Genomic DNA, 13,787 nt, shown 5'->3' on the forward strand with positions numbered 1-13,787 from the left:
CTCACTCTTAGAAAATGCTCAGCTTCCTTCAAGGCTCATCTCAGGTACCATCCCTCCTCCTCCTCCAAACTTTTCCTGATACCGCCCCCCCCCCCCCAACTGTTAGTGCTCACTCTCTTTAAAGTAGGTTATATTTAGTTATCTGTGTCCAAGTTGTATTCTCCCAGGAGAAAGGCAGGTCCTTGAAAAGAGGGATTGTTTTAAGTTTTTGTCTTTATAAGCCAAGCATTTAACCCAAATAGTATGTGTCCAATAAATGTGTACCTAAGAGTCCCTATTCAGTACTATCAAAAATACACTAAACGAAATTATGCTGAAATGACAACTTTTCCTAGACACTAGTAAACAAGTAAACACAGTTTTCACAACAAAAATTAGGGCAAGGTGCTTTTAAAATGAACAAGGATTAGAATGAACTGAATTACTTGCCTCAAATATACAATATTAATGTAACATTAAAGGTAGCAAATAGTTCACCTTTCCAGAAATTAAGATCACCAAGATATCCCTAGCTTTAAACTAAAACTGTAAATGGCCCTAATATGAATCATAGCAACAAGATTCAGAACTGGTTGAAATACCAATTGGCATCACAAAACATTAAATGCTCTGTGCTCATAGAAAAAGCACTTATCTAACTCAGTTACTATATTTGTGAAATAATGTTATCTGAAGTTCTTTTTACAAAGACCCAACAGAAACCATAACAGAGAATGCTGCCAACAAATTTTCCCTTGCAGAATAGGGAACTTACACTCGGGACTAGTTCTCCAACCCAACCCCCACTGCCATCTTATTTGTAAAATACCAAGAGAGGGCCATGTCTTTACAGTCTATTCCATTTCAAGACAAGTATGTGAGGTTACCTGAAATTCTGCTGCACTATTGCGCAGCTGGTTCACATTAGGCAATGACCCTCCATGGTACTGGTTTCGAGACTGAGTGAGGCGGAGCTGCTGAAGCTTCTGAAACTGAACCTAGAAACAAAAATTTCAAAGAAATTCACAGAGGGAAGCAAAGTTTTGATAGAAATAAAAAGACAGTGCCAGATCATCATTGTCTAGGCCCATTAAGTATGCACCTAAAGGCCTTCAGGGTTAAAAGAGGATCCCATAGTGGGGATAAGCAAAGCCCAGCTCACAGAAAATCTCACATAATCCAAGTTGAAAAGCAGCTGAACAGGAACCCATCCTACAATATCCCTCTCAAGGGCTTATCTAGCTTCCACTTGAACACCTCCAGAGATGGTAAATTCTGTCTCCTGAGGCAGTTAGTTGATTCGGTTTTTCAACAGTTCAGAAACTGGTCTTTATATTTAAAATTAAGCCTGCTTCCCTGCAGCTCCTACCTATTTTTCCTAACTTCTGCCCTCTGAACTCAAGCTGAACAAGTCTAATCCTTCTTTCACACATGATAGCTTCCAATATTTGAAGACAGCTAGTTGGATTCAAGCCTTCTCCAGGCTAAACATCCCCTTTGGTCTCATATGGCACAGACTTGAGTTCTTTCTCCATCTGTTCTCCTCTGAATATGGCTCACCTACTCAAAATTTTGTCTTAAAAACTGAACTCCAGGGCAGTTTGGTAGAATTCCAGGCCTGGAGTCAGGAGGACCTAGTTTCAAGGATGGTTTTAGATACTTATTAACAGTGTAAGTCACTTAACCTCAATTACATAGTCCTTACTGCTCTTCTCTCTTAGAAATGATAATAAGAAGGTAAGGGTTAAAAACAAAACAAAACAAAACAAAACAAAAAAACAAAACCTAAATCTTTACTATGTACTTCTGAAGTGTTCTGCTCAGGGCAAAGAATAACAGAGGGACCACATCCCTCCATTTGGACACTATGGCTGCCTTGACACCTTTTCATTCATCCTGAGTCTAATAATAACCATAATATCCAGCATAAAGAATCTTTTCATTTCTGTGAAGTATATATTATGTTACCTCCCTTGATCTTCACAACAACCTGAGGGATAGGTGACATTCTTGTCTCCATTTTAAAAATAAAGAACCAAAGGTTCACGGATGATGGGTAACTCACCCAGGGTCAGAAAGTATCTAGGGCAGAATGTCAACTCAGGTCTTTCTGATTTCAAGTCCAATGTTCTATTCATTCTAGCACTTAGCTGCTCCTAGATTTTTTTTTTTCACTTAGGATCCTAGGTTCTAGAATGAGAAAGGTCCTTAGAGGTTATATTTAATCCAAATGCCTAATTTCACTAAGAAACTGAGGCCTAAAGAAATTACATGATTCAACCAAGGTTACATGGGTATGAAGTGGCAACGCAAGGATTTGGAACTAGTTCCTTTGAATTGAGTATTGTGAATGGAGTCCACAAAATATCTAGTAGGAACAGCTGGCCCAGAGTAGAGAGGAATCAGAGACCCCTGAGTAACTCACAAAAGCCAGGACTAGGAGAAAAAGAGCAGAGAAACACAATGGCCACTCTCTTCTCTGTCCCCAGTGAGATACATCTGGTAATTTTCTCTGTTCTCTGTACTCTGTTTATGCCCTTCCCATCTCAGACTTGGGCTGTTGATTATATAAACTCAAGGGTAGGACTTTACATTTGTCTCTTTTTAGATCCTAATTACTATTTAGCATTAGCTATTCCTCCCAGTTTTCTGTCATCTGTAGTTTTAATGTTTGCCATTCATGCTTTCACCAAGATCACAGATAAAAATATTATAGTGTTATCATTAAAAACAGCACAGGGTCAACAACCAATTTTGGAAGCACACTACTCAAGGGCTCCTTTCATGTGGACAGCTAACCAATCCCTCTTCTCTCTGTATCTAATGCTTCAATCTGATCCAAATCCAACTGGCTACACTATTATCTAGCTTTCCTCTCTCCATTGTGTCCACAAAAATGAAAGATTTTTCCAAATGCCTTGTTGAAATCTAAGTGTAAGCCCCTCAACAGCATTTTCCCAAATCTCCTAGTCTAATGAATCTGTCAGTAAAAGAAATGGTGACTCTGGCACCCTCTGCTCTTGATGAACCAAGCTATCTTTCAATGGCTGCTGCCCTTCCTTTCTAGATATTCTAAGAGGGTCACCACCTTACAGCCTCAGGCACTCAAGATAGCCTGGGAACCAGAACAGTAGTTTTCTCCTCAGTTTCCTTCTCTGCCACTCTCACTCTTGCTGCAGTCCACAGAACACTTGGCCCAGAGCAGAGAGGAATCAGACCCTTAAGTAACTCACAAAAACCAGGACTAGGAGGAAAAGAGCAAAAAAGCACAATAGCCATCCTCTTCTCTGTCCCCAGTGAGACATATCTGTTAATATTTTAGAAGGGAAAACTCCTCCTCATCTTGCTGATTAATTCAACTAAAGTGGGGAAGGAAGGGGAGGAGAGCAACAAGGATATGTGGTCTATGGACATATCAAGGTGTGGATTTTCACTGTGGAAAATGTGTCAAAATTCAAAGCCTTGATTTCCATTTCAGATCTACTCCAATGATCACAACCTTCAAGTTTCCGGTGAACTTGTTGTCTACTTTTTGATCAGTGACTCTATTTTTGGAAAGTGCCTGCCTATATTCTCAGTGGTTAGGCACTTCAGTAGGCAGGCACTTCTTGATTCCATTTCTCAGCAAACATACTTACTTCTGCAAACTCTAAAGCAGTCCTGACCTGTTCCATCTAATCTAAAAAAAAGAATGAATTTGTCTTCTGATTGATGTTAAGTGTGGTTTACCCTTCACAATCCCACAAATCCAAGGTTTTGTTTTTTTTTTGTGAAGAAAACAAAGGTCAGAGAGACTTGGTCTAACCCTGGTCTAACCCTAACCCAGGTAAGATTTTCAATCCTATTTACTTCTCTCCCACATCTATTTCATTTGACTCCCTCTTAGAATCTATATTATTAGTAGCCTTAAAAAAAAAACCACAATCTAAGTTTGGTGGCTTTAGCAAAGGATGAAAAGGCCTTATCAGCAAACAATCATCAGCATTCAGCATTTACAGAGTGCCTTCTTTATACAAATTCTTGAGCTAGGTTTTAAGGATACAAATCTGAGGCAATTTCTACCCTCAAAGAGCATATGTTCCATACAATATGTTCACAGACAAATATGTACACGACATATCCAAAATACAGTGATAGTGGCAAAGAGGGAGAAGACAAATAACTGGAAGAATCCAGAAAGTTCTATTGAAAACTATGGCACTTGAGCTGAGTCCTGAAGGGAACTATGAACTCCAAAAAGTGAAGGAGAGAGAGCCTTCCAAGCCTGTGCAAAAAAGGCTAGAGATAGACTGTTACATGTAGGAGACAAGCACATTTGGCTCTAGCTTGGGAGAAAGAGTAATATATAAGAAGCCTGGAAAGGAAAGCTGAAATCAGAGTACAAAGTGAGAATCAGAGAAGCATGTATCTTATCTTAGACACACTAGGGAGCCATAGTGAAGGATCTTGACTAAGAGAGTGATCTGGTTATCTTGTGCTTTTGAAACAGTAATCTAAAACTGAGGAAAAGGTAAATTAGAGCATATAAGACCCTAGTCAGAAGACAACTGTAACAGTCCAGGTGAGAGGTGAGAGTCAATTTGGTAAGTGTTTATGAAGCACATATTTCATAATCAGGGAGGTGGTCATATGAGTGTAGAAAAGGGGGGGGGATGAAGAGAGATGCAGAGGAGAAGTTAAGAAGACTTGAAAATTGAATGAATAAAGTCAATGGCTAAGAAGTGAAAGTTGAGGACAACGCTTGGGTTGCAATCCTAGGTGACTGAAAGAATCTAAGTGCCCTCAGTAGAAACAGAGAAGTCAGGAAGAGATATGGTTTTAGGGAAAACACACATTCTGTTTCAACATGTTGAAGTTGAGATGCCTATGGCATAACTAAGTGGGAATTTCCAACAAGCAGCTAGAGATGTAAGATGGGAGAGTTGGATAGATAAGGGCTGGATACATGATCTGGGAATTATCTCATAGAGATGCTAGTTAAATGCATGGAAGCTGATGGGTTCACCAAGAAAGAATTTAGAAATAAAAGAGGATAAAGAGACAGGAGAGACACTTGGGAAACCCAGGTAAAGGGGGCAGGCTTGTAAAACAGTTTACAAAAACTTTATAACTATCTTAACTCTACCTTGGTCTCTTCTCCCCAATATTAGTGACATCTACAATATATTTTTATTTCTCAAGTATACTACACTGACAGATGAATATGATCAACTAATCAAACCAAAAGTCAGTTTCAAATATGTTAGCAGGTTAGGGAAGAATACAGGAAGAATTTTCTCCATCTGAAGCTGGAATTAGGTGTCCAGATCTATAGTCATCATTCTCCTTGATATCTCTAGGGCACCCCTGAAATTCCTCCCTTAGCTTCTGAAACTTCATTTTCTTGAGCTGCATATACTCTCAAATCCAGGATATTCAAAAGAGAACTCATCTTTCCCCCTCAAATCTATCCCCTTTCAAACTTTCCTATGTTAAGGGCACCACCATCCTTGCAGTCACATGGGCTCACAATTTTGGTATCAATCCTCAATTCCTCACTCTCATTCATGAACCCACAAATCCAATAAATTACCAAATTTTGTCATTCTTACATCCACAACATCCTTTGCATTCTTTCCACTCACATACCATGCTAAATCAAGTCTTTATGTTCGCTCTCTTGGACTCGCTCAGTTGGCCTCCTATTTGGTCTCCCTGGCTCAAGACTCTCCTACTCCAATCTATCCTCCACTGCCAAAGTAAAGCCATCACTTCCCTACTCAAACTCCAATGACTCCCTAGTATCTCTAAGATCAAATAGAAACTCCTTTGTTTAGCACTTAAAGCCCTTCCCAACCTGGCTCCAACCTAACTTTCTGGATTCTGTTTATTTTTTAACCTTTCATGCACACTGTGATACTATACAGCCAAACTGACCTTCTTACTGCTCCAATCCAGTGATTTTGCTCTGGCTATATCCAATGCCTTGAAAAGACTCCCTCCTTACTTCTTCTGAGAATTCCAAATTTCCTTTAAGACTGAGCTCCAATGCCATCTTTTACATCAAAGGTTCTTGAGTAGTTTTTACCATGGACCTCTCTGGTAGTCTGGTGAAGTATAGACCCCTTCTTAGAATAATGTTTTTAAATTTATAAAATACAAAGGACCACAAAGAAAAACAATTACAATAAAATACAGTTCTGAGAATATTTTTTAAAACAAGTTCACTGACCTCAGATTGGGAACCCCTGTTCTACATGAAGCCTTTCCAAATCCCCTCAACTGCTACTGCTTTCTTCCCTCTCCCCCAAATTGTCCTGTGTCTGTTTTGCATATATATATGTATATATATATATATGTAAATATCATTCTCTTATTCTCTCCCAAGATGGTAAACTCCTCAAAGGCAATAATTGTTTCACTTTCATCATGTATACTCACCTAGCACAGTGCTTGTATCCATTAGTTACTTAACATTTGATTATTGATTGAATGTCTTTTCCTTGCCTCCCAGACTGCTTCTTCTGTGTCCTCTGACTCCTTTTTCCTTCTATTCCCTAAGTGTGAGAACTGCTCAAGATACAGTCTTTGGGGGGAACTGCCTGAGATATAGTCTTGGTCCTTTGCTCTTCCTTACATTCTTTCTTAAAAAGAAAATTATTTCTTTAGATAATTCTTAGCTGGAAGCCATCATGTCTAAGTTGATGACTTTCAGTCTTGCCTATCAAGTTTGTCTGGTTATCTCCAAGTGTCTCCCAAACAATTGCACTTGTATGTCTTGCAGTCACCTCAAATCAATATGCCCAAAACTGTTTCCTGCTGTAGCACCCTCCAACCTATTTCATCCATTTCACTCAGATATTCAAAATCTCCCAGTTGTCTTTGTGTCTCCCGTTTTCCTAACATCTTCTATCTATCTATGGACATCAATCATATATCCCATTGTTTTTTCCTTGAAATCCCTCACCTCCAACAGTTCCTCTTTATCTATACTGCCTGCCATTGAGCTAGCAGAGGCTGGTACCACCTTGAATTGTTTTGTTTTGTTTTTTTAAAGTAAAGTAAAAGCTCATAATCAATTCTTGACAAGTCCACAGTCCACTCCAATAGAACTTCCTATTTGGCTCTCCTCATTAGCCAAAGAGCCATTAGATTGTGAGCTCCTAAAGGGCAGAGACTGTTTTTTGCCTCTTATATCCCTAGTGCTTGGCGCACAGCAGGTGCTTATTAATGTTTATTAATGATTGAATAGGATTACTCCAGAATTTTCAACTTGGAAGGAGTCTTAGAAACAATCTAATTACTTCATTTGACAGATGAAGTAACTGAGATCCAGTCACAGAACTCATTAGTGGTAAAATTGGAACTAGAATTTTGACTTTGTCTCCTACTGGCACTATGATCCTGGGCTAGTCATTTCATCTTTCTGGTTCTAAGTTCCCTCACCTTAATATGTGCTCAGATTAGATGTTCTTTTAGGTCCTCTACAGCTTTAAATATAGGGCAAGTCATACTTAGACTTTGTAAAAATAAATGTTTTCTCATCACTTCCAAAACTGATTAGATATTTGATACCATGGGTATTTCTATATTAAAACAATTTTTTTCTTGACAATATGATGCAATGGAAAGAGCACTACACATGAAATCAAAGGACTTGAATTAGAATCATCTCTTTATTACTGATTATAAGACTTATAAGGGCAAGTAATATCTGGGTCTCAATCTTCCCTTTTGGAGTTAAACTAAAAGGCCTGTGAGGCACCAAACAATTCTGGCTCTATGATCCAATGATCCCTTATGGAAAAGTTCAAAAGAAGCAAGAATATATCTTTCTGGCCTAGCACAGATCAAACCTAGGGCTGATTCCTGTTGTAACCCTGACACAGTGGAAAAGAGAGTGTCCTTTGCAATCAAGCTGCTACAACCTTCAGATGATTAGCTGATACTATAATTAACAGAGAAGTTTTGTTCCTGAAGGAGTATCAGAAAATGAACCAACATGCAAAGCTTGACTAAGTGAAGATGTAGTTGTCATTTATAGAGTAATGTGAATAAAATGTTCCAAAGTATACTTTTCTTCATTATTGTAAACTTATTTCATGTTGCTGTATAAACATAGTTTGTGTTAGACAAAATTAAAACTGAACTGGAATACACATCCCCTGACTCCCAACCAGTTCTATTCTCACTATGACATGTTGTCTGGCTGCTGTTCTTTTCAATAAATATTGATCAAGCACCTACTATGTTAGCCACTGTTCTAGACACTGGAGGTACAAAGAAAAAAAAAAAAGAAAAGTCAGTCCCTGACCTCAAAGGGTTTAATTATTCCCCAAACCATCTAATCCTTTCCTGCCTCTGCACTTTTTTTCATGGGTTTTGGGGTGAAGGATTGCTATCTTTCAAATTCCTCCCCTAGCCCAAATGCTGCATCCTCTAGCAAGCATTCCCTGATAATCCAAACTAAAAGTGCTCCTTTCATTCTCTGAATGTTCAAGGAGTTTTATACAACATTATGGGACCTAACAAATATAACTAGGTGGCACAGTGAACAGAGTACCAGCTCTGGAGTCAGGAAGGCTCATCTTCCTGAGTTCAAATCCAGCCTCAGATATTTACTAGCTGTGGGATCCTGGGCAAGTCACTTAACTTTGTTTGCCTCAGTTTCCTCATCTGGAAAATGAGCTAAAGAAAAAAAATGGCAAACCACCCCTGTATCTCTACCAAGAAAACCCCAAATGAGGTCAAGTAGATTCCGACATAACTAAAAATGAAAAAAACATGGGACCTAACAAATAACTTTTTACTATATAGTTGGGTATCTGTCTTATCTAATTTGCTGCAGTTTAAGTTCCTAAAAAACAGGGAGCATGTCCAATTCATCTTTGAGTCACACAAACAGGGCTTAATAACACATAACAAATAATCAATTAATATTTGTTAAACAGCTTCCCTAATAGACTTCACTACCTCTAAGCTCTCCGTGCTCCAAAAAGACCTGATTATTATTATATGTATGTATGTATATATATATATACATATATATATATATATTGATAGACTGATGTGCTGTGAGGAGGTAGTGTGGCATGATGGATTAAGCACTGAATTTTTAGTCAGAAAGTCTGGGTTCAAGGGCTAGTTCCTACACCATGTTAGCTCCCTAAGTGTCAGTTCCCTTATTTATAACATGGAGATGGTACTACTGTTTTCACAGGATTATGTTTTATCATAGAGTGCACAGAAATGAGTCAATATCATTTTCCTAAAGCTTTTCTTTTGGGTTTTTAAAAATATTCTATCACCTCTTTGCCACAAAAACCTCCAATGGCTTTCTTCATTACCTATAAGAGTACAAAATGAAGTCTTGCATTCAAATATCTCTATCATCTAGCCCCACCTTACCTATCCAAATTATCTGATACTACCTAACATGAACAACAGCTTGAAGCAGGGAAGGTCCACAAATACACTATAATTCATTCTTGACTTTAAAACCCTTTTCCCATTTGGTTGTATGTTCACCGAGTTTCCTTTCTCTCCCTTACCTATCCAAATCCTATTTTTTCTTTCCTTGTTTTTTTTAAATCCTTAACCTCCATATTAGAATCAATACTAAGTATTGGTTCCAAGGCAGATGGGGTATTAAGGGCTAGGCAAAAGGAGTTAAGTGACTTGCCCAGGATCACACACCTAGGAAGTATCTGAAGCCACATTTGAACCCAGGACCTTCTGTCTCCAGGTCTGACTCCCAATCCACTGTGCCACCTGGCTGCCCCCCTTTTTTTTCTTTCCATGTGAAGTCCTCCCTGACCATTCTGGGCCCCTGTCCTCTTCAAATTCAATGGTATTGACTCTGTATTAGTTCTATGGGAGCAGCATGACCCTGAGATTCAGAACTTGCCTAGTAGGAGGCTAATACTGGGACCTAGTACAAATCCCTGCTCTGAAAGTTTCTTTACAGCTGAGGTGAACCCCTGCAAGGGTAAAATGAGGTTCCTCCCCTGGTGGTTTTCCCAAACCCATGAAATCACAGGTCTCCTTGGGATCATTGTTGTCTTTATTCTTTCCGCATTTGGGAAGTGCCTTAACTGTTTCCTAGGTACACAAGGATCTTGTCTTCCCGGCTGGACTGCCCAGCCAGCTCCCATGCCCTCGTTGGCAGCGAACTCAGGGCCTCGTCCCCAGCTACTCCCCCACCCCCACCCCGACTCTGCAGTAGGCCATTCCCAAAGGTTCTCATTGCGGTGCCGTCCTCTCTCGGTGGTCCGTGGTGATCTGCTGTGGGAGCTCCCGTAGGGCAGGCCCTGCCGGTGGCCTTGGTGCCTAGCCCAGAGCTTAACAGATGCAGGGGTAATGTTTGCAGCAATCCCCGGGGGTCCCCGAGCAGCCCACTGCCCCTTGACAGAAGAGGAACCCGAGGTGCGAGGGTCAGGTAGCCTGGGGCCTCAGGGAGAGCCCCACGCAGGCTCCTCGCCTGCCCACCAGCCCGCTCGAGGCGCTGGGCCACAGCCCTCTGGCCGGGAGCCACGCCGCGGGGCTGGGGGCTGCCCCGGGGATGCGGACGAGGAGGGGAACAGGAGGAGGAGGGGGACGGCCCGGCCTCGAGACCTGTCACCGGCCCGGCCCGGCCCCGCCCGGTCGTCGCCGCCACCACAGCCCTGGCCCGAGGCCCCGCAGCCCCGCCCGCCCGGTCCCAGCCCCAGCCCGGCCCCGGCGGCGCCTCACCCGAGACAGCGTGAGGTCAGTCATAAGCTGCTCGAAGGCCCGCGTCTCCTCGGCCTGGCGCTGCGTGTGCAGCGCGATTTTCTCGCTGAACTTGCGCGGGTTCGCGCTGCCCGAGCTGGGGGACGCGGCCATGGCGGCCCGCGGAGGAGGCGGAGGCGGAGGGCGAGGGCCTAGCCGCGGCCGCCAGCCCCGGCCTCGACCCTGCTCGCCCGGCCTCCGGCCTCCACCCCTTCGGTCCGCACGCCCGACTCCAGCAGCACAGAAGGAGCGGCTGAGGGAGAGCTCCCAGATCGGACCCGAGGCCACCAGCCCCGGTAGCGAGCGAGGGAACCAGGGAGGTAGGGAGGGAGAGAGCGACTGAGGGAGCCCAGGGTCCCGCCCCTCCCCGCACCCTCAGGCCCCGCCTCCGGCTCGCGGCCTCTGAATCGCCCGGGCGGGCCAGCCTCCAGGGAGCTAGCGAAGAGGCCCCGCCCCACACCCTGAGGCTCCGCCCCCGGCGCGCGGCCTCTCTGAAGCAGTCGGGCCCTGTCAGTCGGGAATTATGCGAGGGTGGGTGAAGGAAAGTGAAAGGCGAAGGAGCCCAGGGCCCCGCCCCCGGCGCGCGGCCTCTCTGAAGCAGCCCTGCCCGCGCTGCTGGGGCCCCCAGCGGGAAGGCCCGGTTAGTTACATCCTCGTTTCCGGGCGGCCTCCGCCCCGCCTGGCCCCGCCCCGCCCCGCCCGGCCCAGCAGGAGCGGGGTAGCAGAGGCTGCGATGTCAGAGCATCATCTCGCACCGCCCTAGAGTCGGGGGCGCTCTGGACCCTGCCGGCCTCGCCAAGGTCTCCCTTCCTCCCCGCTCCAGCTCAACTGTCCATAGCTGTCACATTGTGAGCACCCGGAGGGCAAGGGTTGCCTTCGGTGTCAGGGCCCGGTAAACAGCAAGCACTTAATAAGTGATATGGACTAGGGGCAGCTAAGTGGCTGCGTGGATAGAGCTCCTGATCCAGAGACGGGCGGCCCTGGGTTCTCATTTGGCCTGGGACACTTCCTAGCTATGTGGCCCTGGGCATGCCACCAAACCCTTTTTGCCTCAGTTTCCTCATCTGTAAAATGAGCCAGAGAAGGACATGGCAAACCAGCATCTCTGTCAAGAAAAACACAAGTGGGATCAAGGTCAGATTCAGACACGACTGAAAAAGGCCTTGACCACAATGCACAGTGCAGTAAGCCCGCCTGGAGAAGGTCTCAAGTCCAGTGGGTCTTAGAGGGCTGTGAACAGTCATCTAACTTCCCTGTCACCCAAGGGCGGCAGGTTCCTCCCAGAACCCTAATGGAATGAAGTCACAGTCCCGTGTCTTGTCCAAAATGAGGATGCCATCCGACCTGGGCAAGCCTGTAAATGGTCATGAGGGCAGCCCAGGAGAGATGGTGTCTCTGTGTATGCATGCAGGCCCCCACGCATGGATGGATGAAGCCCTGGCCTTTCAAAGTTAGCTCAGGAACCCTGGGCAAGTCACAACGTCCCCAGACCTGTTTCCTGTTAAGTGAGGGGGTGGGATCCTATCAGATAATGAAATAATGTATGCAAACCACTGCAAACCTTTAAGAACATGATAAATGCCAACTGTGTCATATCCCCAAAGTCCTCCCTACTTCAGAATCTGCGAATCTAGCTTCTGAGGCCCCTGCAGGACTAACCTGAAGGCTGCCACTAAAGCCAGCTGGCCAAAGTGCCTGGTGTCCTGTTGTAACAATAAGAATGGCTCCCCTGGATGTGGTCCCTGTGCCAGGCGTTGTGCTAAGCACTTCACAATTATCTCATTAGATGTGATCTTAGTTTAAAGCAAACCCCACCAACTACTGTATCCTGTTGTGAACAAACCGGAAAAACGGCACAAGCCATTCTCCCCTTTTCTCTGGCCCTTCTTCCTTCTTCCCCCAAAAGGGTCATTTTACCCTGCACAGGGGGCTTTCTCTACCCCTTGGTTACTCCTAGGTTATCAGCCCTGTGACTGAAATTAGAGCTTTCCATAGTCTTCCAGTTTTTCCTTTCTATAGAAGCATATCTACAACACTGAAGGTAGTCTGGGCCAAACACCACATGAATATTATTTGAGCTAACCAAGTTAGTCGTGACTACATATTACTGCTTACAAACTTGATTTTGAAGTTGGTTGCTTTAGTATCCACTTTCCACCATCATCACTCTCTACCCTGTCCCTTCTCCAATAGCTGTTTCCATTTTAACATTTCAGATCTCCCCTTTAGTCTTATAGATTCCTAGAATCCTCACCAGGGCATAAGTTAGCAGTTACCAAAAGAAGTTATTACCAGGTTCTCAAATTCAAAATTCTAATATAATTGACAAATGCGGACAGAGTTCAGAAAGGGACAGTATCTTCCTTGTAAAAACAAAGGTTAAGGCACTCCTAAACTGTTTATTAAAAATGTTAAGTGTCCAAAATGTTTAGACAAGGTCATGCTTCCCAGCCTTCTTGAAGGGTGTCAGATGGCTCTTCCACAAGGACACAAACCTACTCCTTCAGATAACTCATCTTTATTTTTTTGCCAGTTTTATTACACTTAACCCAGGTATACAGCTATAGATCACTGCAGAATGACTGGCCTAGATGCCTCTGGCAGATAGCATTTAAGCAGGGTACTTAATTGTCCTTTGCTGTCATGTACCTAACTTTCCCTTTAGAAATCCACCACTAATCACTTCTCTGTGACTGGTGAGAAGAGACCTATTCCTAATTTCTGTATAATATCCAGTCGTATCCCACTGTTCCTTAAGAACAGCTGCTTGAGCATTTTAAATCTTTCAGTATTCAAGCAATTAAAATTAAATCTGACACTGTTAAAGGGGAAAAAGCAAAGGATAATTCAAGAAATATTTTGTATATAAAATTATAAACAAGTTTTGAAATAGCTTTGTGACAGATTTCTAGGAGCTCATTTGTTTTTCCTCCAATTTGCTTCTCAACACTACAGGAAATGGAGTTGTTTCATTTTTTTCAGTTACTCATTCTCATATTCAACAAAGATTGTGTAATCCCTTCTTACAAAGCAGGCAGAGTAGTAGTGATCAGGAACTGATTAAACTGCAGCAGAAAGAA

General features: G+C 43.3%; 1 protein-coding gene across 2 annotated transcripts in view; it reads right to left on the reverse strand.

The window, feature by feature from the left end:
* The window catches only part of CRTC3 (CREB regulated transcription coactivator 3), an 87,390-nt gene extending 76,272 nt beyond the window's left edge, over positions 1-11,118 (reverse strand). The window contains exons 1-2 of one of the 2 annotated variants that reach the window (XM_003339890.4): positions 10,690-11,117; positions 867-977 (exon numbers count right to left, since the gene is read on the reverse strand). In XM_003339890.4, the coding sequence (XP_003339938.3) occupies positions 867-977; positions 10,690-10,821 (243 nt within the window). In that variant the 5' untranslated portion in view covers positions 10,822-11,117. Of the gene's footprint in view, positions 1-866; positions 978-10,689 lie in introns of both variants that reach the window. The other variant, XM_016427921.2, reaches the window with a different exon arrangement.
* Between the last annotated feature and the right edge of the window lie 2,669 nt (positions 11,119-13,787).

This window comes from Monodelphis domestica, chromosome 1 (assembly GCF_027887165.1).
Source record: "Monodelphis domestica isolate mMonDom1 chromosome 1, mMonDom1.pri, whole genome shotgun sequence".
In the NCBI taxonomy this organism is placed as follows: domain Eukaryota; kingdom Metazoa; phylum Chordata; class Mammalia; order Didelphimorphia; family Didelphidae; genus Monodelphis; species Monodelphis domestica.